At 39.0% G+C, this 26,242-nt stretch overlaps 1 protein-coding gene across 2 annotated transcripts; it reads left to right on the top strand.

Annotated features, from left to right (window-relative positions):
• The first annotated feature begins 396 nt into the window (after positions 1–396).
• Positions 397–12,740, top strand: cxcl12b (chemokine (C-X-C motif) ligand 12b (stromal cell-derived factor 1)). Of its 2 annotated transcripts, XM_012867016.3 has the most exons (4): positions 400–548; positions 2,735–2,852; positions 8,162–8,245; positions 9,975–12,740. In XM_012867016.3, exons 1-4 carry the CDS (start codon positions 482–484, stop codon positions 10,012–10,014), a joined length of 309 nt encoding a protein of 102 aa, XP_012722470.1. In that variant the 5' UTR covers positions 400–481; the 3' UTR covers positions 10,015–12,740. The 2 variants fall into 2 exon arrangements, with proteins under 2 accessions (XP_021174421.1, XP_012722470.1); XM_021318746.2 differs by lacking the exon at positions 9,975–12,740 and having other exon boundaries at positions 397–548; positions 8,162–8,249.
• The last annotated feature ends 13,502 nt before the right edge of the window (positions 12,741–26,242 follow it).

Here is a 26,242-nt window from a genome sequence, read left to right as displayed (position 1 = left end):
AAACAATAACACAACACTCAGCATACAGCATTAGTGGTCCAGCAGCAGGGACTTCTCCTGCTCACAATGGGCTGGCTTTGACTGGTGGCGAACTGCCGGCACAGGACCCATGTGTGTGGTAGAGAGAAACGTGATAGACAGACGATAGGAGGAGATAAAACAAAGATACAAAAAGATGAAATCTGGAAAAGAAACATTTAAAGAAAAAAAAAAGGATGAAAAACCACCCTCAGACTTTCTCGTTGACTCCATGCCAACACATTCACAATCAATGAAGTTTCCTTTTTTTTCTTCACTCACATCCTCTCTCCTCTCTCCTACTGGGACCCACGCCTCTCCCTCCAGAGAAAGTGGGACTCCCTCTCCGCTCTTGCTCCCTCCCACTGAAGCTTTAATAGCGGCCGGAGCGGAGCTGCGAGACACAGTTGTGCCGCTGGATTGTAAAAGAGAGAGAGACAGAGAGAGCAGCCCTCCTGAAGCCATGGACGTCAAGCTGCTGGCACTGATGAGTCTGCTGGCCGTGGCCACACAGGTTCCCACCTCCACCGGTGAGTACTGGCACAAAGAATGAGAAGTCTGGGGACATTTTCAGTCCAATATGCTGGTTTTGGGTCATACTTTGGGCTGATTCTTGTAAAGAAAGCTTGATGTTGATTTGATGGGCATTTTAGATTTAATGATGTCTACTCACGTGGAGGAACTTCACCTTTCTGGTTTCAGACTGGATGATGTATGTGTGTGATGATGTATTTAGGTGGTTTAATATGTTTGCCAGATCTCACACATTTGGTTCATTATTTTTCACTGGTTGCAAAAAAATGAAAACATGGCTTTTTTTGAACAAATTGTTGCTGCATGTTGTGCATTCCACTTTCTCACGTATGTGCTAGACTTCAAGAAGTGTTCATTTTTATATGGTAGAGGTTTATTCTACAATATTCATTCATCATTTTACCAAAAGAGAGTGTTCAAAGATTCGTTTTTTTGCCTGTTTTTATTCTTGAATAGTTTGATTTTGATTGTCTTGCAAAATGTTTAACACAAATTACTTGTTTTAGTTCTGGGACAAATTGATCTATTGATTGTTCCATTGTTATTTAGAAGTAATGTGTGTATAAAAGGGTCTGATGGAGCTTGTAGTACTGTAGAACTTTTTGGTTTTTTTGCAAATGCACCAGTTTACAAAACTTAATCTTCTTTAATCAGAAAAGCAACGTGTGCGCCAACATTCTTTCATATCCATGATGTCAAACTTTTCATATTCTAGATTTTTTTGAATGTATAAAATATATCAATGAATGAAGAAATCATTTATTTATATTCCATGACAGAGTCACAGAGTGCTGTATTGGAAAGGATGTTTTTTTTTTTTTTTTTTTTTTTTTTTAAATAAAACATCAAAATTACGAGACAAAAACAGGGGCATCATAAGTGCAAAAAAAAAATGTAAGAATGTGGCTAAGATAAATAAAATAATTACTAATATCAGTTGAAATCCAGAGAGGATGCCTGACTAAATATTAAATATAAATACAATAAATATGACTAATATATTTCAGTAAAACCCAGCCCTCACTTCCATAGCGATATTGCAGTCGTGAATCTTAATTCTCTAGTGCAGCCTTTGCGATGACCCCACATTAATCTACAAGTTAACCTCTGTGCTGCTGAGTCGCCCGCTGCTGCTGCTGCTTTGTGCCGAAGCTTGTCGTTTCAGCCCCGGCGGCTCGGGCGACTTGGGCCTATATGTGTGTATATTTGTCTTTTACGCTTTGCTTTCCTATAATTAGTTTCTAATTAGGGGGAAAAAGAGGGAAGCGGAGAAAGCAGTGGGTCCTCGCATGTGGCCCCTGTGCAGCGAGCTGCATCATAATCCCTTAGTTTGCATGAGAAAGGCGTCTGAAAGGGTGTGAATCATTAGGCTGATATTACTGAGGATTTGGCCATTTGTGGAAGGACAGTTGGTGGTTCTCTATAAACATCAGTGGATGCAAGTTGAAGCCCAGAGCAAATGTTTAAAATATAAAGAATTACCTGTTACCTGTTCATAGTTTTCTTCTTCTTTTTTTAGAATATTCTGACTGATGTTGTTAAACTTTTGAAAATGACTCCTTTGTGATCTTAATAGCCAAAGAAGCAATTATTTAGAGTTGCATGTCGGTTTTCCTCAGAGCTCAGCAGGTATCCACGGTGCTGATGTGTAATCATTTTAAGAATGCACTTGAGCTGATTTCCACACAGCCTGCTGATGCCGTCTCAGCTGCAGAGGAGTCTTTTATAAGAAAAAAAGAAAAAAGAGAGAGAGAGGAATATTGGAAACGCTGAGGACCCTTTTCCTTTAGAGTGGCCGGGCTAAATGCTGCTCCAATGAAAGGCTAAAATTCTGCACCTGTTGTTGTGTGAAAGAAAGAAAAGAAGTGGTCAAAAAGGGCTAATCTCTTTTTAATTGACATGTTCTGGAAGAAATAGCAGCTAAACTCATAGATTCCCATGCTTTGTGGTGATTTGTTACAGTAGATTAAACTTGCTTTTAACTTGTTCAGTGAGGAAAGAGGCACATTTCTAATCACACCTAATGTGCTTTGAATTTGAAACAAATTGTTATATTTTAATAAAAAGCAATGCAGTTTAATTTTAGGCACCTACTGCTATTTGCCTCATTGTATTGAGTGTATTTTGCCTGTTCGCAGCTTGTTGTTGAGCCTTTTTTTTTTTTGTGTTGTGTGTTTTGCAGCCAAGCCCATCAGTCTGGTGGAGCGGTGCTGGTGTCGCACCACGCTCAACACCGTTCCTCAGCGCTCCATCAAGGAGCTCAAGTTTCTCCATACTCCCAACTGCCCCTTCCAAGTCATGTAAGTAAATGACTTTAAGATTTACACGGGTGCCTGACTAGATTAAATGGGTTTCTAGCCTTTCTAATTGGCTGGTTGTCTCACTAATGCGCTTAGTTTGAGCAGATTTTGGTCTGTTAACAGTTATTTTTTCTGTCTGTTGGATAAAGCATCAGATAAACAATAAAAATTAAACTCAAGCTCCCAAAATCCTTCAGTGTATGTATGGATGGTGTTTAAAGTGTCTTTTTCTTCTTATGAAGAAAAAGTTAAAGAAGCTCATGCATCTCAATGACAAGTAATTCATGGGGCTTTTTATGTTTTCATTTTTTTATAAGTTCTCAGAAAATATATAAAATATGTATTTAGTTTCTGACAGGTCTGTTTGAGTTACGGTCGATACTCTGCCCATAGGATTCTAAGAATTGCATGGATAAGCATCTTTTAACACTTAATATAAAAAAGCAACACAAGTAGAGCACATCAGCATCACGTTGAGCATCATGATCGGTGAAGTTCAAATAAGTTAATCAAAGCTTTCTAGGGAATCAGCACTTAAGCCTGACTTACGCATTGAAGCTTCTCATCATTCATTTATACCGCGGCGACCTTATTCCTGTTTTTGCTGACTGCTGTTTGATTTAGACAATCAGCTTTCGGTATGCAGAAAATTGGAAGAAAACTTAAGGCACAAACAAATATAATATCTTACCTTCTCTCTATTGACTTTATGCCCAATTCTTTTGGTCAAAGTGTGAATGGTGAACATATCATGCCCTAGCTTATGCTAAATACTTAGCAGTAGCAGTCGATTAAATTGACTTATGTCTCAAGTTAAGGCAAATCAAAAGTGGGTTGACTAATATATCACCTACATCATAAAAAAATCAGTTATTTTCATTTTTATTTTATTCTTAATTGTTTTAGAATTTTAAGTTCAAATTTAAAATGATAGGTTAAAGAAATAAAGACAACACCCTCAATATATCTATGACATTGTGGTCAATTCTTCACTGTCTGACTATTGAATCTTTTGTCAGCTAGTTTCTGGCCAAAAGGCTAATGTTAGCTTTAGCAAACAAGTTAGTACTACCAGCTCGCACTAACTACTTAGCAAGTAAATAGCAAATGTAAGCTTAAATGGAAAAACTCACTCTGTCCTGTGAAATAAAATCTTTTTTAAAAAGTCCGCTGATATTAACATTATTATTATCATCATCATCATTCGCCATTCCTCTGAATAAAGTGTGAATTGGTGAGCAAAGCTAACAGTAGTTTGCACTAGTTACTCAGCAGGTAAAACACTTTTGTTAGCTTAAGAGAACAAATGCCTTCTGTAGTTTAAACAAAAAAAAGAAACAAAAAAAATTATATATATTAATGCTAACACTAACATTAACATTATTACAGAACATAATTTTCCAATGTTACTGTTTCCTATTCCATCATGTGGGTGTTCAGTGAAGTCCGATCAGTTCGCGGTTAGGTTTAAAACCGGGGTCTGTGAACGGTGACCAGGCTGCTTCTAGTCTCCTGTCCATGCCAGCAATCTTTAATCCAGTAATTGGCCAAAGATACTCAACTTCTGTCACAACAGCATTAACCCAGCCTTAGGGCTAAACAATTAACATAGCAGGAGTGAGTGCGTTTGAACCTTTTTGTTCTACATGTGTGGATGTGTGGGGTAAATGATGTGTGGGGCATGATGTTGATATCCTTTGACTCTTCCTGTATGGAGAGAGATTAAAACAACACAATCCACTCGGAGAGAGGAAAGCGATAACAGCCTGAGCTCGAGGGGACCATTTCTGTTTTGTAAAGGAAGCAATAATTAAGGGTCAAAGAGATTACCTTTGTATTTCTGCTGACCTCCTGCGTCCCTTATGCTCTCTTTTTTTTTTTTTTTTGTTATTTATTTTCCGTCTGAATCTGCTCGGCAACGATGATTATAATGTCGCTGCTCTGGAACGTATTAACTCAAAGGTCTCGTCAGTTCCTGGCTAAAACAGAGTGGACAGCAGACGCCTCGCAGCCAAAAGGCTGAAAATCTACAGAGTTCCTGCCAAATAGAGGGAGGGAGAGAGAGTAAAAAAAAAAAGGAGGGTGACCAAATGACAACAGGTCACAGGGGACAAAGCGTGCTCTGGCCAGGCCAAAAGCTTATCAAACCCACCGTCCAGATGGGTCAAGAAGTCATTCAGGTGAGAGCTTCCAGAGTATCTCTACTGGAGCAGAAGAAAGAAGGCTAGAAACACTACACCTCCCCAAAAGGAAAAGACAACCCTCCCCCATGTGTCCCGCCGTGTGCCATCATCCTGACGGACCTTAGCATGCTGTTGATATTAACTTGCTGTGAAGTAATTACTACCTGCTGCTCGCGGTGCTCCGGCCCTCAAATTCCAGCCAAGTCAATTAGGGTTCAGGCTCTCTGTGTGTCTTCCAGACAGAGAAACAGGACGAAGGGAGACACGTCCAACCTTAGAGAGCTGATGAATGGATGAGCTGGCAAGCCCTAATGAAATGAAAAAGACGGCGAGGGGGGAAAAAGAGGAGACATCCCTTGAGGAAAAGCAAACAGATCCGGTTTCTGAGCCACTTGGCCTCCTGGCTCAGGTGTTGGTTTGTGGGATTTGGGCCTGATGCTCGGACCGATGCTACTGAAGGGCTCTTTAAGCTACGTACGGGGCCACATGTTCATTCGTTAATGTGTGTGTGTGAGCTTCTAAATGGGTTAAAGGAACAGTGAACGCGGTGAATCACGGGAGCAGGGAAGACGGCCGGAGTCTGAGGCGCCGAGGAATGTGTTTAATTTACAGTTGTGTGACAGAAAGACGGAGGGAGGAGACGGGGGGAGCACCTCTGAGCTGTTAACTCGCATACGTGACCTTTCGGCGCCGAGGTGTGATAACCACATGTTTGGGAGGAAGTGAAACTAAACCAGCTAGGCGAGACAACAAAACTGATCTTATTACCACCTTTTCACCGGCGGGTCAGGAGCATCAAGAGGCGAGACAAAGTCCAGGCGGTCGATATCGTATTTGGATGGATGAAAACAGCGAATAATAACTAGAATAAAATTCATATAGGTGGCTCAAGGAAGCAAAAATATCTTTGAGCAAAAGTGTAAAAGTGTCTCTTTGCATCAGTTTCATGTATAATAAGGGTTTAAGCATAAGAAGCGTATAAAAATATTTAAAGAAGAATTTTATATTATTAAGAAAGAGGGGGGAAAGAAATATTGTTCTAACTAAATTTTTAAAGCTAAACTCATTTTAAGCAGTTTGTAACGTGACGAGGACGTATTGACCTCATTAAAGCTTCAGGCCGGACGGGGTTAAATCTAATGTGTGGCTGTTTTAGACAAAACCTGCGACACAGTAAACAGAGTAAAGCTTTTTCTATAGCAAGATTCGCCTTTGAAACGTAGCTTCTCCGTGACGGAGATGAGAAAACCAAATAAAGGCATCAACTTTCACAAAACTGGGCCAGTTTATAACAAAAATAACAGCCCACTTACAGTAAGACATGGCAGAGATTTGATTGTGTTTTGGGATGTGCTTTGCTTTGCTTCTGTTTCTGGAGACAAAAGGGGATCTAACAGATTACATGATAAGCGAGTATCACATTGGCATCTTAATGCATTTTTGTAATTCGGTGTCAGAAGCCTGGGTTCGTATAGATAAGTCCTTCTGCAGGCCCTCAGCAGCGAACGCAGCAGACATGTAAACATGGAAATGTGATTAAAGAGGAAGAGATGGAACGTTTTAAAACTGGCCTGCGTTGATTCCCTCCTGTAAATCCCAGCGGGGGCTTTGGAGGAAAGCCGAGCGCTAACATTGCAAGAAGACTTCGATTCTGTCCAAAAGAACCTGAATATGCAGCAGAAATGTGAAACAGAACCATGTGGGACGCATTTTGATGTCTAGAGGAACTGTTATTCATTAATGCCAAATATTCTTCAAACAACTATCAGTCGACCATATCCACGGTACTTAGGACAATCGCTGTTCGTGGTTGACCAGTAACATTGACAACATGCATATATTTAGGTATCTGAAAATGATCAAGCAACGGGAATAATTGTTTATGAACGCAACTGACAAAATAATTGTATTTAAATTTCAAGAGGATGTATGCTGGAACCATATTTCCTTCATTAAATAATAATAAACAGGTTTCCTGCATGCTAAACAGCACAATGTGTGCAGGTGCGTGGAAAAAAAAATTGCATTATTCATATAGAATCTAAAGTGAATTCATTTTAAACCAAAACTGAAGAAAATCCCACTGCAAGTTTGAAATGAACCCGCTGTGATCCACGGCTTTTTCATGCCAGATACACAGAAGGTTATTTAATGTGCTTTGCAGAGATATCTTTACCTATAAAGTTTGGTGCAATCAGCGATGTGAGCCTCCCTCCTACGCTGTCCCTGAGTGGAAACAGAGAGCTGTGATTTGTCATCTTCAGTCCTAAATATACAGCAACAGGCTGTTATTGATGTAATTTGTCTCGTTTAACAGGATGTGCTGAGATTCTTTAAAAGCCCTAGACAAGGTCTTTGGAGCAAAGTGTTCATAAACAATATTATGGACAATTTACCACAAAGGTTCCTCTGATTCTTCTGAATCATGAAGCTAAAATTGGGCCCTGAATAGATTAGTTTTTTTTATCAATTGATAAAGAAAGCTCAGACCGACTTAAAATAGTTTAAGATTAATACAATTTTTATTTCATATTTGATTGGGGCTGTTAGTGGGTTGAAATAGCTGTGGTACCGGACATTTTTGATTTCCATTTGAGGATTTTGTTACCTCCCACATAAAAATGTGCTCAAATTAAAGGTTAGATCTTTTAATTTCAAGATTTTCAATACAACATTTATGGGGGTGCAAGTAATTGTGGAAGATAATGTTTCTGTATGTGTTTACTTTCAATAAGATCTAACAGAAAGTTCTTGTCAGAAAGAAAAAAAGTACTTATTTCATTAATATGCCAAGAAGTGTTTTTGTTTTTTTCAGTAAAGGTCAATATGCATGGTCTTTAGCAGATAGATAGTCTTTATGCTGTGCACCATCAACAGATGTAGGGCTAAAAGAAAGGTCCTGGAACATAAATATCCCTCGCCGTTGTCCTTGAAACTGATTTATAATACGTATGTTTGGACGAAACTCAAAAACTTCCTCTGTATCTCTTTGTGTAAACACAAGTGTACGCGAAGAAACTGGAGAAGTAAATGTCCGTCTGCATGTCTAATGGTAGTAATCAAAGTAAATAATCCCAGACAAACGGTATGTAATCCATCTTTTGTCTTTCTACTCTTCTCCCACAGTGCCAAACTGAAGAGCAACAGAGAGGTTTGCATCAACCCTGAGACCAAGTGGCTGAAGCAGTACTTAAAGAACGCCGTTAACAAGTAAGAAACAAAACCCGGCTCCTGAAAAACGATGTCACTCGCAAAAGCATCAAGCATATTGCTTCTCTCACAAGAGTTTAGATCCTTCAAGAAAGAAAGAAACCTCGGCTAAAATGGACAACTTTTCACATTCCAGCTTGCAATTACTCGCTGAAAATGTTTACATGCAGCAGATGCACCGTCAGAGAAATAATGACCCATATACCTCTCCTGCCGTCGATGCTGTCACTTTTCCACAAACCCGCTAAAGATTTCATACAAGTTTACAAAAGAACAGCAGGAGCAGATGTTCAGTATTTACCCTTTGTATTCACATTTCCACATCTCCACTAACTGCACATTATCAAAGGTGTATGTTCGGCTGCGAGTCAAATATTAACATTTATTTTAGAGAAGAAAAGAAAGTAGGTCTTGTTGAAATGCGTCTTTGACATGTCAGACATACAACACAAAAAAAGTTACATTTTATTTCAGTATTCCCGTTTTCTAAAACATTGCAAATACTCAATAATTCCCAACATCAAAGCAATCAAAGGTGCATTTCAAAACTTCAAACAATATTGTTTATCATCTGAAAGAATTATTAATATCATTGAAGTTTAAATAAAAGTAAGCATTTGAAATTCTAGTAAGCAATTGAACATAATTTAACTTTCAACAAGCAATTACCACGTATCAACAAATATAATGGAAGTAATTACATAACCTAATTAGTATCTTCCTTCAGATGTAGGTGAGCTGTTAAACTTGATGCCTAAGAAGCAGGAGGACATGTCTCAGAAATCAGAAATCAGAGTGCATCATTGGATATAGGATATAGGTTTTCCATGTGGATGGAACGATGTCATGTTATGGCATCGCTACGGAGAAATTGCTATGGTAAATGGCTTGTACTTGCTTTAACTAGTCTGACGACCTCCAAAGCGCTTCACACTACAGTTCAGTCATTCACCCATTCACATACATTCACACCCTGACGGTGGTGAGCTATGTTAGTAGCTACAGCTGCCCTGGAGCAGACTGACAGAGGCGGGGCTGCCATACACCGGCGCCACCGGGCCCTCTGACCACCGGCAGCAGGCGATGCATACCTATGGACACAACGACGGAGACAGTCAGAGCGGGGGATTGAATCGGCATCCCGCCAATTGCAGGACGAACTCCCCAACCTCTGCACTACTGTCGCCCCAAAACACGAAAACACCACAGTCTCTTACATCCTGTTATCAGAGGAATGATAAATGACAGAAAAAAAATCAGCGGCTTATTCGTTCCACTCTAATCTGTGCTCGGCTAACAGCTCTGTTGCGTAACATCTGCCTCAATGCATGCCGCATTTCTTGCGACCTCCCTCTGTAAGCTAGGTCGGGTGGCTTCCTCTCTTGCGGTGCAATGCGATGCGTCTTCTCTGTCGGTACCGAACTGTTTACTTTCGTACATTATTGAAAGCGGTACTGATCACCACGAAACCGCACAGTAAACGCATAGCCGTTTATCAAGCATAAGCGTAAATTAAAACAGATCTAATATTTATCGGCTCAGATCAAAATTGAGATATTTGGATTTATTGGATTCCGTGTTTATAACCATGCACAGCGAATTAAAAAGGATGATGTCACCAGCCCACTTTGAACTAGACCCTCAACCGCGAGCACAGCAGACGTAACAACAGCGATCCGAGTGAGAAACACCAACCCTAACCTTTTCGTGCCTCTGCTTCTCTCTCCAGGGTGAAAAAATCCAAAAGACGCAACACCAAGAAGATCTAGACTCCCGGGAAGGAGCACGGAGTATACCGCCTCCAAACCCGAAAGCCCCAGGTCAAACCTCTATACCTCCCCGTCACTGCTTTGGACGTATGCAAACACGCTGTTACCTACCTGTCCACCTCTGTGGACCGCTTGCAGAAGCAGCACTTCACCTCAAAATCTGCACTGACCGCACTGCCATCATTCCCTCTCCCCCCCTCCCCTGACTAGGCGAGGAGTCATCTTCAGAAATCTTGACAAAGCTCCATATGCAATGAAACTTTGGAACAACGGGAAGCAAACCACCATCAGATTTAAGAGTGCTGCGAGAGCCTCAGAAAACTGAACTAACTCTGCTTCTGTGCCTCTATATATAAGGGGCTTTTACACCCCTGTAAAGGAAAACCTCAAGCTTTTTGGCTCATTCGAAGCTTTTTGACATTATCATTAGTTTAATTTATAAGGACCTCTTGACTGAGTTGAACCTGAATAGAGGCTCCAAGAGGACGTTGATGCACTGATAAATCAGTCGTGCTTTGGTAAAATGAAGAAGCGATTCATTTGCGAACACCAAAGGGAACTCTTTCAAGTCAACATGACATCATTTTCTATTAAATACATCATGCTTTGAATTACCTGCAGAGCAAAGATTGCCCAGTTTCCATCTCCTCCCTCTTCTTGTGTCATGAAAAATCACCTGCATGTTCGCCATCACCACCTCTTGCAGAACGTTCGCTCTCTGGCCTCCGTCTTTTTCTCTTTCTACGTGGGATGTGGCTTTTCCAGACACGACCGCAGAACGTTCCTGTTGACCAGAGGTGAACGTGGCATCCAGTTTTATTATAGAGCTATTGGGAGAAACACAGGAAACAGCTAGCCTCAGCGGATTACACTTTTAAGCTCGCTGCAAACTGTGTCGACGCAAGTTCTGTTCTCAAGGTGCTGTAACTTTCATGATGAGAGGTCAGAGCCATTTATGTGGCTGTATATCACTTGTTTTATCATTATTTCATGCATGAGGGAACATCTACTAACCTCTGGGAGTTAAGATTGTGTTTTAGGCATTTGGTGATGAGGGGACTTTTGTGGAATGAAGCTGAGGCCACACAAGGAATAAATCGTATTTCTGGCAATGGAAAACATGCCCACCTTAAAATTCATGGTTCACTCCATGATCATTCTTAGGTTTAGGTTTTTTTTTTTTGTGAAGAGAGTTGTCTATATAGAGTGCCGTCCACATTTATTGGCACCTCTGTGAAAAATGTGTGAGTCCTAAAATACATTCATCTTTTGCTGCAGCAGCATAATGCCACACTGGATAATTTGTTACATTTGAATAAAAGTGAAAAGGCTGGATTCCTACCCAGCTTTTTCAGTTGTTTTAAAAGTACGTATTTATTGACTAAACAATTAGGCAGATTATCGATGCATTGAACATGATGCATTCTTGTCTTTTCGGTTTTAAAGCTTGGCTACAACAATTTGACCTCTTTGTCAGGTCATATTTAGGGAAACATTTCACGAATTACTATTAAAAAGCTTCTTGACATTTTAGTTAAACAGAGTCAAATATACAATGAATTAGGCTTCAGTTGCATTTGTTATAAAGCAAGTCTGGTCCCAATGGACGTTCATATCTTTTCATTATGAATAAATCTATCCAGTATAAAGGTAGGATTTTTGCTATTTTTAATCAGTTTGAGATTATGCTGCTGCAGTAAAAGAAAAAAAAAGTTAATTTTAAGGCTTTTTTACACATTTTCGAGTGCCACGGCGCTGTATGGTCACAATTTTAGTGTTTTATACCAACACCGTTCCTTGATAGGAATAAAAAGCTAATAAATTGTCAAAATTAGTTGGGTAATGAATGTCACAAAGGGAATGTTAAGGTTGGCAAAAGGGAAGTTTTTGTTTATCCACTTTTATTTTTTACCTATATTTGAGCCACTTTATTATCAGATGTGTCTTTAAGTGTGTTTTTTTATGATTTTTATATGTGTAATCTTACTAATTGTTTTATAAAATGTAGAACAGGTAAGAGCTACTAAATGAAGGCAGTTTTTCTTCCAGTATTAAACTTCTTTACCACACATAAACAATATGTAATCCTGCATGTTCTTGCAAAGAAATACAACACTACCACTGTTTGACAGCTTAAGTTAACTGTATATTTCCTTTTTCTCTCAATGTTGTTACTTTACCAGTTAAAATGAGATGTTAACAAGCCAGCGCTGAGTAAAATCTGTTAACTCTGACATGATTGAAAGCTAAAAAGGGCTTTTGTCATTGCTTTTGACTCCAAAAACCCTTCAGCTCAGCCCTCAAGTCAAACCAAGTGAACAATTAGATTTTTTTTTTTCATTGTTTTACTTTGGATGATGTATGACGTGTCAACAGAGCCAATGAGCCAAGACAGAACCAAACCTCAGTTTAGATCTGAGCGACCAGCATGTGCTTTCAATCTGGACCCTCCCAGGACACCAAAGCCTTTATCCCCAGTTTCACTCAAAACTATTCTTTCAGATCCAGGTGGTTTTGATCATTATTGCATGCTCTTCTTCATCTTTTTTTGTGTTTGTTTGTTTTGTTTTTCACAAAAAACTTAGCTGTTCCTATCATTTTCTTGCAAGTTTGCAGCAAATGGTGCAATAATCTTGTAATTAACTTCTCATAAATGTAACAGCTCATCAACCCAATGTGACTGAACTGATTAAAAAGCCACTCCGCTCATTTCTTAAACTGGGAAAGGAAAAAAAAAAGACATTCTGCAACCTCTAACATTTCTTATGTTGCATCTCTGCATGTGACAAATATGTTGCATTACCAGCAGCAAAACGCAGAATTTATGGAAATTAAACATGGTAATAATGATTTTCACCAAAATGTCTGCTTTAAAAGTTAATTAAATCTACTAATAGCAAATTAATAATAAAATTAAGCTATTTTAAGCTGTTTTTCCTTTTACTTCGACTACGGATACTACTTTATGCTATTGAACTGTCACTTTTAACACCTTTAACATTGTGCCAATACATCTTTTAAGTACATTTGATAAAATTCACTTTTAGTTTGACTTCTGCTCTGTACTGGTGTCTTAATAAATTAAGCGAAATGAGTATACTTTGGAGCCCAAGACAATGTGAAAATGTTTCTTTCGTGGCAGCTTCTGACTTATTCCTTTGTAATGGATTAGAAGATTACTTCCTGTATTTGTTTCACAGCTTGTAAGCCATGAGGCTGTATTCTTCTTTTTTTTTTTGTTATATCTATTCAAATTTTTTTCAATAAAGTATAAAGAGATAAAAATAATTAAAGTGTCTGTGTTTCTTCCATTCAAAACTATTTCAGTTTCAATTTATATCTGGTTGTGTTGTGTGACTTCAAATTACACCTAAATAGATTCTCTCTTCTTCTTTTTGGCAATTTATTGGAGATAAAATCCAGAAGGATAGTCTAACCAAGGCGGAGGTCAAAAGTCCAAACAACGCTGAGTCAAATGAGAAAGGGCTGGTATGTGGACAGGAGTCGAGACAAACTAGCTGAGAGGGCAGAAAACAAGAAGGCCTAAACAGGAGACAGGTGATTGTGAATCCAGATGTAGCACATCAGGACAGGATCAGGGAGACCCCTGAGCGGAAAGAAGGATATAAGGCGACCGAAGTGCAAGAACGGACATGACAAGAAAAAGAATAACAGGTTTATTCGATTGGTAGGCAACATAGAATGAAGTGCCTTGCCCATGGGAACATAAATATGTGACAGGAGGAGACTGGAATTTAATCAATTACTCTACCCACTGTGCCACAATCGTTCCACTATGACTCTTAATAGTTAGAAATTTTATTACATGGAGGTTTTGGTAATGTCGCTCATTAGTTTACCTAACATGCAGTTCGTCTGTACAGATTAATTAACATTAACATGGTGTATTTTATCTTGCACTGTGAATAAACACTGAAGGCTTGTAGTGTACAGAAGACACCATGTGATCGTTGTAGTATAGTTCTCAGATATTTAGAAATGTGATTTATTTTGCTTTGTGTCAGCCGGTGCAAGTAGAGAACTAGATTGTATAAAAACACAAAGCAGAAGACGTAAAGTGGTTTAAGCAGCTTAGTGCCAATAGGCAGGAAACATCCGACGGTTCTGGAGCTAAGCTGATCCACTTCCATGTCAAGAGGAGCTGTTTCACTCTGTGCCAAAGGTGAATCGTTTAAACTGGGGGTTTTGTTCTACGCATTTTCTGCTTTTATAAGTTATAAGCATGTGTTATGATAGCTAACATGCTAGCACAATTTATTCTCTCTAAATCCAGGAAATATAGTCAATCTTTTTTTTTTTTTATAAATGTGCCCTGAGAGCAACTTAATGCGGTTTAAAAATGTTCTGGGTTCCTTTTCTTACAATCAGGAGCTGTCACGTGGGGGTTATTCACTTTGACGCTAATGAAAGTCGGCAAGATTACACTATAGGCAGCGGTAAAATTGAACGACAGACCATAAAATCTTTCTTTGGAGGAAGGAAAATAAAAAAAAAAACTCCTGAGGCCTTGCTTCCTGCTGCACAGAGACAAGCCTTGATAAACACAGAGCGTCAAAACTTCAAAAAGTCTTGCTTTGAAGAACCACCTCTTGAGGGCTAGTGAATAATTCATCACTGCTGTCACTTTACATTATCCAACAAAAAAAAAAAAAAGAAACTTGTTTAACAATACTTTTTTTTTCCAGTTAAGGAGTTAAGGAGTAAAGGCAGATGTTAAGCCCATTGGAAACCCGGCCTGAAATGTTAACACCTGAGGTTTCAGAGGTATCCTTGTGTACGTTCGTCCGCAGCACCGGGGAGCCCGAGTGGCTTTATGATGCTGTCAGTTCCAATAACAGTGAACCACGTAGAGCGGATTAATTTCATGGTGCTGCCTTCTCCTCTGACCTGTGTGTGCATGCATATACGGAATAAGAGACATGATTTGGACGCAGACCAAATGGTTTACGGGTTCAGAGTTGCGTGTTTAGACCTTTTCGGGCACATTCAGAAACGATTATGGGATTTCTACACCACGCTTACTCAGCTGAGACCCAGGCGTGATGGAGGCGGCTGACATACATATGGGGCGTTTATTAAATCATATATTTTAGGGATGCATCGATCAGATCCTGCACAGCTAAGGAATTTAAAGGGTTTTTTAAATACCTATAAAAAAAGAAAATAAAACCAAACGCAACACGGCCTTGGGTCAGAGAATAAAAATATTTTTCAATAATGCTAAATCAAGTATTAAAGGTCAGTTGGGACTAATAAAATGTGTCCAGAGGGTTTATTAGTGTCTGAATGAGATGTGAACTGTCCAACCATGAACAAAAAATAATAATCTAATGTTGATGAGGAGGCATTTGATGAAGAGAGATGAAGCAGGAAAGACAATGTTTACAGAAATGCTGCAATGGAAAGCGGACCTCACATAAGACTGGAGAAGAAGGTTCAACACGCGGCACCCTTATTATGTGTCACAATATGTCTGTTTTCCAGAAACCTCTCTCTTTTCTTTCTTTAAATCATTACAAGCTAACTGGTTTCATTTGTGTCCCATTCCAAAGGGCTTATTTTGGAGTTACGGGCCTCTTACCCCTCTTTACTGCAGCCGTGGGTAATGTAGCCTTCCTCCCATCCTCAGACGATAACACACAGACACATAATTTGTAACAAACCAGATAATAGGAGCCTGTCTTGTCAACATTTCAAATGTTTGCTTTGTTTTACCATGAGAATAAGACAGAAATTCAGGCACCAACTGGTGTTACACCTGCCTCTTAGTTATCTCTTCAATAGGTAATACATTTACTCTGTGTTGGGACGTGAAATCTGTCCATGTGCGTGTTGAGCTTGTCGTTTGACCGGAACACAACACACTGTACAAGCAAACCTGTTACATCTGCAATTTTTTTATCTCCATGTTTGGGTTTCTCAGGTTTTGAAAATCAGCTGAGAATTTCAAGATCCCATCGTGTGGACCAGGCATAAATGTGACAAAAAAAGGCAAAATAGAAGAAACCTGCATGGGACAGATACTGTCTTCACTGTGTATGAGGCATTTTCCACGAAGAAAGCTCTTTGGATCAAGAGTTAGTATAGTGTTACTGTCAGATGAATGTTCCCCGTGGGTTTTCATTCCTTCGGGTTACGTCCCCTAATCCCCCCAACTCTTCCCAAATATGACTGCATGGCATCCTTATGTCTGGGATTTTCTATACTGTAGACAGAAATAACAGAAAGAATCCTGGAAAGTTTTTCTCCAGTAGATATTTTCATTACTGTAAGCTCACTCAAGGTAATAAATTACATCTGAATAGGAAGATCGTTTTATTGTTTTCTGCTTCTGAGTGATCATATACGAAATGGATTTTTGTGCCATCAGATTTTATTATGCTTTGGCTGATTTTTTTTTTTTTTAAATATTCTTTACAATATATTACATTTTGTGCATCTCTGCAGGACTGCATAACGCATCGTCTTTGCCTTCCAGATTTCTGTTATAATCTTCCCTCCTGTCCATTCTCTGGTTTGCTTCATTTGTCTTTTTTCCTGCTTTCATCCTGAACTGGTTCAGTGTTACAGCCGCAGGTTTTCATTTGTCAGTTCATTCTTGTACCGTTTATTGCTCCGTTTTTGAAGGGATTTTCCAAATTAAGTCCACGTTGTGTTTTTTACTGCTATGGCAGTACTTCTTTTGTTTTTTTGTGTCAGTTATTCTTTTAGAGACTTCTATAAACCAGCAAAAAACTTTCTACCAGGTTCTCTATGCCAGATGGGGACTCGAGTCACACTTAAGTGGCAACTGGAGGAAGAAAGTTTCAAAACATCGCTTAGACTCGAGATCTAAAGGCTGTAGACTTAACTCTGTCTCTGATTTTCGGGAAGAATTTTCCGTTAATGGAACTGAGATTCATATAAGCAAGTGTGGATGATTTGAGTGAATGGTTAAGGTTAAATAATCGCATATGGATTGTTAGTTGTCACTGTAACATTTCCCACAATACACATGGGTTCTCTGTAATTCTGTTCACCAGTTAAAGGAGTTCTACCTTCATCTGTTTACATTTAATCTTTTATGCAGTTTTTACAATCATACTTCAGCTAAGGACACAGAAAACAGAACAATAACTCCATACTGCAAATAGAGCAATGCCACAAAGGTTTGTTTGTTTTTTTCTTGAAGCTGAATTAAGCTTCTGAGTTGTAGGTTTCTACCCCAACCACAAATAAGACCCAGAGATGCTTAAATTCCTTCAGCTCAAGCAGTAATACCTCTTTCCACGCTGAAAGGTGGCAATCCTCCCCCTTTTCTGGTTATAAAAAATAAACTATGTCCACTTCACGCTTGACTAATTGCTTCATTAAGACAGAAGGAGCATGCCATCCACAAAAAGCAGCAGCGGAGTCCAAAGCCTTCCATTGACACACTATCTTGCCTGTGGCAATGCTGTTAACAGATCTGAAGAGAAAGAGCGAGCAGTGAATCAATGACACAATGGGTGTAACACATTTAACCCACAATAAATGACACAAAGTGTTCACAAAATCTGTTCACAAAATGAGAAACGATTTTTTCCAATTTAAGGTTTTGGCAAAAATGAACTTAAAGATAGGGATAACAGGTTGTTGTTGTTATTGTTATTTTTAGAAAGAGAACTAAAGGTTTAACAAATCATAAAATATTAATTCAATGTGGTATATTCCAGTCCAGCTTTGACTAAGCCGTAGATTTGGTAATGTTTTTGTGTTTCTAGTTCTAAGGTGACCTTGCTGCAAAAGAATCACTTAAAATACTTCCCGTTTGTGTGTTTGGCAAATGGAGTCAAAGTGCTTATAAATCATCCATATCTTGTCTGTAACTGTAGTTTCTGTAGTCAGGTATCCAAAATGCTGTCAGATAAAAGATTTAAAATCTCCTGGGGCCTCCTCCATGCTTATGTAGTTGTGTCAACCTGCCCCATTACATCTTCCTCAGCTGCGTCTTTCAACACAACACGACAACCTAAGAACTGCTTCCTTTTATAGTTGAGATTGTTGTCACACCCCTGGAAGACATAAAAAACAATGTTCCTTTCCATCTAAGCATTGCAGATATATGGTAGAAAAGTGAAAGAGAAAAGGTTGTCCATGGTACAATGACAGCTGATGCAGAAATGTGGTTGAAAATGGTTAAAAGTTGGATTGCTGAGTTGTTGGCAATCAAATGGGCAAATAAAACTTAACTTTCAATGTATGTATTCAGTTTAAAGGGTACCCCCAAATCGACTTTTTTTTTTGCTAATAAACTATACGTTTTATAGCGCTGTCTACAAGTCCAAGTTATTGGCACAAATTAAAGCACATTTGTTGAAAACATGCTTTTGTGTCTAAAACTGTCTTTGCGGTGCCCTCCTCAGGTTTAACGTGTACTGCATTTAAATGTTGACTCCGTAGTGGAATTTACTCAAAAGATAATGTGGGATCACCAAGAAAAACGTTTAAGGTTAGCTGTTTATTAAATTGGCATTCAGTTAATTTTTGTAGTGTTTATTTATTTTGTTCTAGAAGCCAAGACCATGCCCAGCCCTCACCAACAGAGCTGGTCTGCCGGGCACCGCCTCCTCTCGGCACATTAAGAAGAGAAATGCTCTGGTACAGGAGGTGAGTTACACTTTAAATTTGGATACAATCCGTTGACCAATAATGACTCAGTTTTCAACATTTATTTCTAAGCATAAATAATAAAAGCATAGTGGTACAAAAAAAAGGTTTCTTTTGGATGTCCAGTGTTTGACATGATGTTGTTTACGACAGTTTTCCTCCTGCTATAGGGACTCCTCAGACAAATTGGTTTTGGATAAGTTTTTTTTACCTTAACTTGGTATATTTGGCCTTATACCAGAGCCAGGCCAGGGGGAGAGATTTAACAGCCTGCATTTGGTGGCCAGGGCGTTACCAAAAATAACCTCAAGTAACCTCTTTCCTGCAGACAAGAGGCATTAATACGACTGTCAGACTAGAGCATAACAGTCTTTTGTCTTAGCAATGAAAGGGATGATCCATCTGTTAGCTATACCCGCTTATCCATGTGGGCTAGTGTCTATCTCCAGAGGAGATTGACCAATGCGTACACCCTGGACAGGTCACAAGTCCGTCATCATGTTTTTGAACTGTTGGAGGATGCCGGAGTACCCGGTGAGAACAGGGAGAACATGTCTAAATGCAGAAACACCTCCTGGGTCCTGGGTTCAAATCCTGGACCTTTCTGAAAGGTAACAGCTCCACCAACTGCACAAACTGGGCCGCCTGAAAGGGATGATGCCATCTGAAAACAATAATCACATCTGCCAAGATTTTTTGAATATGTAGAAAGTTGCTGATAGAAGTTTATCCTGTTGAACAAGAAATCAAACATCCCTATGATCTATAAATGTTAAATTCATACAAACAAACAGCAAAAGTGAAAAAAAATTACTGATATGTTTTTTACAAACTAATCTGTATCCAGACTGGACGTAGATTAGTTAGCAATAAGACATAGCTAGAATTTTTCACTAGCTAGGTCAGATAGAATATTGCCTTTTTCTGTAGTTTGAAGCAAGAATCAGAGAGACGACGTCAATAAATTTTTAGACATTAACCTGCTCAAATATTGTTTTCGTATGCTGATTGAGAGTTTTCTATTAAGTCAGTTATTCTGGCTGAAATTTTTGTTAAAAACATCCTGTAAAATAAGAAAAATTAGAGAAATCCTCTGGAGAAGGAAAAAAAACTGCTCCACACAGCAGCCTTCAGCTGAAATCACCTTAGACAGAGAACATAACCACACTGGACAAGAAATCGGCCCGCTGATTTGGTCCTTGAGGTTGTGTGTAATCCTGTGATTTAAGACTCATCTTTGAACAACCAAATACCCGACCTACTGAATGGAAGTTAATGGGAAACATGTTGGCTGCAGGTCCACATGGACGGGGGTGTTGTGCTGATGTGTGTCTGTCTTTTGTCTTTTTAGACAGCCAAGGGAAATTAAACTATGTGTGTATTTGATTCCTGCCGCTAACAGAGCAAACTCGCATAAACATAAGCAATTAAATAACCATCTACAAATGCAGACAAATTCTATTCTGAAACTGAAGCTAAGCCAAGACCTACAGCACGCATCGGGTTAGTATGAAGTGTGAAGCAGCAGCGATCAGCTCCTCCAAGTCCGGGACCATGGTTCTCGACTGGAAAAAGGTGCCACTTTTCTCTCTCTAATCCACTTATAGAGGTACGTAACTGGACTGTGTCGCAGACATCACAACTCTCATTGAAAACAATGGAAAAAAAGTCAAAATTGTCAATTAATCCGGCAACAGCGATGTTCCAGATCCTCTTCTTTACAATGTGACAGACATATTTACAAATGTTTTCTTTGTTTTTATGTATTTTTCAAGGAAAATTTGTCTTTGATAAACTCCCTATAAGACAATCTCTTTACAGATCTTGCAAATTTGTGTAATAGTAAAAAGCTGGTCCTGACTGCTGGTGCTGACTGCTGCATATGACACCTTCCCTCGATCTGCGGGAAATTATTCTGTGGACTAACAGGACAAAAAAACTAAATATTTTTGGAAGGTGTGTGTCCCATTATATCTACTAAAGAACTAACAGCATTTCAGAAATAGATCATATCGGTGCGGCGGTGGTGCAGCGGCAGAAGAACTGGACCCATGTGCAAAGGTCTCAGTCCTTGACGTGGTTTTTCACAGGGTTAAGTCAGACCTTTGCCACATATCATTCCCTTTCTCTTCCTATTTACTTTCAGACATAGTGGTTGTAGTGCGATGATCTGGGTCTGCTTTGCTTCTTCAGGACCTAGACAATTTTATGGAACCACAAATTAGGCTTACAACCCTAAAAGAGATTGTGATAACAGTTTTAAGTAATGTTGGGTTATACAGTAGGATGACAATCAGTTATTAGGTTCAAGGGGTGATTACTTGTTCACATAGGGTCAGAATGGTTTGGTTAGATTTTTTTCCTTTCATTGATTAAATAATCATTTGAAAACTACATTTAATATTTCCTCAGCCTATATTGGTTTGATATTAAAATGTATTAACGATGGGAAACATTTAGTTTTAACATAAATGAAAACAAAACCTATGACATTTTCACTGCATTCTATTTTACTCTTAATAAACATTCTTGCAAAGTCAGGTGTATCTGTAGTAACTGGGATAAGGCAAAATATTTAACTTTGTAATACTTTTCTTTCTTCAAGGATTTCTTTTCTTGATACGGTGAAGGCAACTGATACCCAATAGTTGAACTCCATCAATCAGCACAGAAAAAAGAAACATAGGCTCCATATAACTGACAATATTTGAGACACTGAAAGTGTCCTTGTATAGAGAAAAAAAAAGTATTAAACAATTAACAATTCCTGCTGTCACAAAAACTCCACACAGCCCTCAATACTTCAGCATCAAATTGACAGAAATTAGCTCCCAGGCTCTTTGGAATGTTGCTAAATCCATCACAACTGGGGGTTTAGTGTTTCTCTAACCTTACAATGGAAAAAAGGACAAACACATTGACAAACACATTGATTGCAGTTTCCATTGGAGGACATCCTTTATGTCTGACGCAGGGACAAAGCAGAGCAGCTGAAGAAAGGAGACCAAAAAGATGGATATCATTATTTGTTTGCAAATACAAGCTTTGAAAAGAAAAAAGTTAAGACTTGTTTTCGGTCATGACCCATTTTGGAAGACATTCTGAACAAAAAAGGGTTACAAAGATCCCCATTTAGTGAGTCGTCCCACTGTGATGCAGGACCATGGTGTTTGTGTCTCTGTGGCCTGGTTGTCACAGTCCTGTGCAGGCATTCAGCACACCAGCATCATTAACTTAGAGAAGCGCTGACTTCTCTGCAATTTCCTTTTGTGGGACAGGTGGGCCCCGCAAGAACTTACCATTGAACTGTTGAAACAATATTATAACAAACTTTGTATTTTTGATCAAATCGAAAAGACTATATAAATTGTGAAGTAAGTATGAAACAATAATTTGTATTTTAGGTTTATAAATACAAATCTTCTGACTCACCTCTTGTTCGATCCTTAAAATAATTTTAAAGCTTTAACACTGCAGTAATGTGCAATAGTCTTTTCCTTATGTATCACTTACAAGAAGCCAGACTTTACTGATAGTTTTGATCATTAATTCTTACCTGACTCTTCGAATATCATTAAATTTCTTATTTATTCAGTCATTCATTCCTTCATTCATTTATGCTTTGGCTGCTTTTTGACTCAGTTTCAGTCCAGACACTGATACTTTTTGGGGAAATGGTCAAGACATACCAATTCATTTAGAAAAATACAGCAAGAGTGTCATACCTCTAAGACATTGCATGTATCATATATGGACAACTGCTAAAAATGTACGCAAGTGGGACTCAAATGTTGCTGCAATGACCTAAAAAAGATTACCCTAATTTCCTGTTACACTATACAGATGCTTTTTCTTCACTGATGAAGATTCACTTGTCCTAGCTTTCTAAATGCTTAAATTGACGGACCTACTTTCAGACAAATTCTGCTAATAGTTATTTAAGGGTACTGAAAGGCTGAGAGGGTGTTAAACTTTAACCCCAACATGCTGGGTCGAACCCCAGAAATAAACATTTTCACATAGAAAAAGCTCCAGCAAGGTTGGTCAGGGATAAACCCTCAGAGGAAATAAATAAAAGTGTATTTTGAGTTGTTTAATAGTGACCAGAAACTGATGATTTATTACTGTCTCTATGAAACTCCTCAAATCTTCTCTTTGATATCAAGTTATTGCTCCAACAACCCTGTCAAACTTTTTTTAAAACATAAAGTTGAATGTCAGACATCTTCAAGATTACCTGATTAAAATCTTTTGTGTATGTGTAATTCTGTTGGCATTAAATACTCGGACCTTTGAAGAGAAATTTTTCTCTGAAGTCTCTGATGACTCATAGAAAGCAGAGTTCAGACAAATATGCCCATTTACTTGATCGCACATCACAACTTGTTACCGAGGTCTGAAATGACATGGGTCCTGCTTTTTCTCAGCTTCCTCACTGTTTACCATTATTCTCTGTGTGTCGTTAAATTTTCCATCTGCTGTGTCATCTGTTGAATTTTTCTCACACATCTGAAACACTTAAAGGTCAAAGAGAAAACAGTATTTTGTCCTCCATTGGTGCTTTAGGAAGTTCTTCATCACTTTGATGCTGACGAGCAACTCTAACATTGTCTGTGTCAAAAATTCATTGAATTGCAGTCGTTTTCTAATGACTACTCTTCTTTTCTCCAACTTGTAATTTGAAGACCCTCTATATTTTCATGGTGTTAAAAATGAATTACTTACAACAGCATTAAATTTAACTCTTAATATTCTTCAGACCTAAGATGTTAAGCAGTCTGGTACTGAATAGATTTGGTTTAAAGCCAAGATAAATTATTGTGAATTATTGTGTTTCCAAGTGTGTCAGTCCCTATAAAACCAGCAATCTGAGCAGGTTAGTGACAAGCCTGATTACTCACACGACCTACACTGTTGTGACCCTGTGTGGCTTACAAACAAGCAATCAGACATTTTGTTTTCAGATCAGAGATTGGAGTGAGACGTCAAACTATATTGGACTGGACTTTCTGGACTGACCCAGGAGATTTTAGATTTTTCTCATAACCATTATGAACTTGCTGTATCAGGGGGGGAAAAGGCCAAAGTGAAATCCTCACATGTGTTTCATAAGCCTCTGTCTCTGAAGACCTAATTTTGTAGGTGTGACGTTAAATACGCTGTGTGGAGACCAGAGGAAGTGACCAGATGTAAGCACATGTAACCCAAATCCCCAGTGGTGACCAGTCCCAGCCAGTTGACAAACACCAGTTATTTAATCACGTCAAATTAATGGAGCACACGTGCATGCCCCTCTGCACTGAATGCGGTGTTGTATGCTCTCTGCCCGTAAAGACCCTTGTGAAGTTTCAGCCCCCTTCAAAATTCTCTAATTTTATTTTTTACCCCACAACCAAAAACTTGTATTTTACTGAGATTCATTGATACCTTTGAACAAAATCCCCTACAGTCAATTGTCTTCAGATGTCCACTGATTAGTAAATGACGTCCTCCTGTGCCTCAGAGGTTTATTAGAAAATATTAGAGAACACATCATAAAGACCATAGAAACACAGCAGACATGTCAGAGACTAGGGTGTGAAGACAATCACAAGCAAAATGCTACTTGGAATAAGTACGTAAGTAAAACTGTATTTGTGTAGCACCTTTCACAGGTAAAATCACAAAATGGTTCACAAAACAAAGAAAAGCACAGCAACCATAAACATCACATTAATTAGAAGCCTGTCTGTACACATATGTTTTAACCTGCGCTTTAAAATGATCAGTAGAGCTGACGCGTCGTGCAAACAATGGGAGAGAATTTCACAACAGGGGTGCAGCGGCATGAAACGACCAATCCCCACCGCTCTTAAATCGTGTACGTGGTACTAACAACAGGCTCTGATCAGCAGACCTCAGAGCTCTGGCAGAAGACTGGGGTTGAAGCAATTCCAAGATATACTGGGTGGCCTGACCATGCAGTGCCCTAAAACTAAGAAAGAGGAGCCTCAAAATGTAACCTAAAACTAACTGGTAGCCAGTGAAGCAAGACCAGGACAGTAGTGGTATGTGCTCTCCTGCTTATCCCTGTTAAGAGTCTTGCCACAGTAATTTGCACAGTCTGAATGTGCTGCACAGCAGATTTGTTAAAGGTCCATTACATTAATCCACCCTAAATAAAATAAAAGCAATTTCTAGTTCACATCTAGACAGCATAAGCTTAGCAATATTTTTAAATGATAAAAACAATTTGGAGCTAATTGCTGAAAGAGACATAGAAGTGTCAGAAATCACACCCAGGTTTCTGAGATTACACTGAAGTGAGGATCCTTGGAGAGGAAGATCAATCTCCTTGGCGAAAGACAGTGGTGGCAGAATTACGGTATGGGATGTTTTTCTTCAGCAGGAACAGAGTGGATAATCAGAGTTGATGGGAAGATGGAGCTAAATACAGGTCAATCCAGGAAGAAAACTCAATAAAAAGCCACACAGGACGTGGGACTATGGTATTCACCTTTCAGTAGGGTAAATATGGTAAACCGACATCCAGAGCTACCATGGAATGGTTTATTGCACTTTGATTGCACTGTTCATGTAAATTCTAATTTTTATTTTATTTTTTTCTTCTACTGTAACTGTGATATTGTCCTAAAAGCCCCCTATGGACTGGTGTTGAAAACTAGCACATGTGCAAACACATTCCTAAGCAGTATATCTGGTTGTCCAATGTGTATCTGATATCCATATCAACTAAATGAATGGATAAACAAATAGATAACAGCATATTCATGTGTTGGAATGGGCCAGTCAGAAGTAAATCCAATCAAGAATTCGTGGTTCACCAACACTCTGAGTCCCATGTGACTGAGCTTCAGTCGTTTTGCAAAGAACTAGTAAAAGCCTTCCGTCTCTAGCTGTGCAAAGCTGGCAGAAACATATCCCAAAGATTTGCCACTGCAGCAGCAGGTGGTTCAAAAAGGTACGGATTTACAAAAGAAATCCACACTTTTCAGATATTTATGTGTAAAAAATGCAGAAAGCTATGTATCATTCTCCTTCCAGTTCATGGTTATGCACTACTTTGAGTTGTCCTGTTATATCAAATCCAGCATAATAGATTCAAGGTTGTGGTCTCACCGTAACAAAATGTGGAAAAGCTCAGGTAATGGGAAAGTTTTTTCCACGGCACCGCAAAGATAGCGTCACAGAAACTGTGGAGTGGAGGCACGGTCACAAAGTGGGTTTTGCCAAGATCTCAGAAATACCTTCTCTTTTAATAAGTTGTTACTCAGTGAACTTAAACCGTAATTACGCAGATGTTAATGGATGTTGTCACCGTGCTTTCGTCAGCTGATTCAAACGGGGCAGCAGAGATACGGGCTTGTTAACCGTGAGGTCATCGGTTCAAATCTGTGGGCTGGCTGAGAATGTGAATGGAAAACATAACACTTCTCAGTTTCATCATCTACAATGCTCCTAATCCCCATCTATTACAGTCCAGCTGCTCAGCGGACTGTGTGTTTGCTGTGAAAGCAGCTGCTTGGTGTGTGAACTGCCAGTGACATCAAAGGGAAGGTTGTCGGTGCCCAAAATGACT

The sequence above is a fragment of the Fundulus heteroclitus genome, chromosome 5, assembly GCF_011125445.2.
Source record: "Fundulus heteroclitus isolate FHET01 chromosome 5, MU-UCD_Fhet_4.1, whole genome shotgun sequence".
Classification (NCBI taxonomy): domain Eukaryota; kingdom Metazoa; phylum Chordata; class Actinopteri; order Cyprinodontiformes; family Fundulidae; genus Fundulus; species Fundulus heteroclitus.
This window is presented reverse-complemented; position numbering and strand designations above follow the sequence as displayed.

Bases quoted from the DNA above. Each gene is read 5' to 3' on its own strand.
- cxcl12b (XM_012867016.3), top strand. From the start codon at position 482: ATGGACGTCAAGCTGCTGGCACTGATGAGTCTGCTGGCCGTGGCCACA. The intron at 549-2,734 runs GTGAGTACTGGC...TGTGTTTTGCAG, and splicing joins ACAGGTTCCCACCTCCACCG to CCAAGCCCATCAGTCTGGTG. The intron at 8,246-9,974 runs GTAAGAAACAAA...TTCTCTCTCCAG, and splicing joins TTAAAGAACGCCGTTAACAA to GGTGAAAAAATCCAAAAGAC.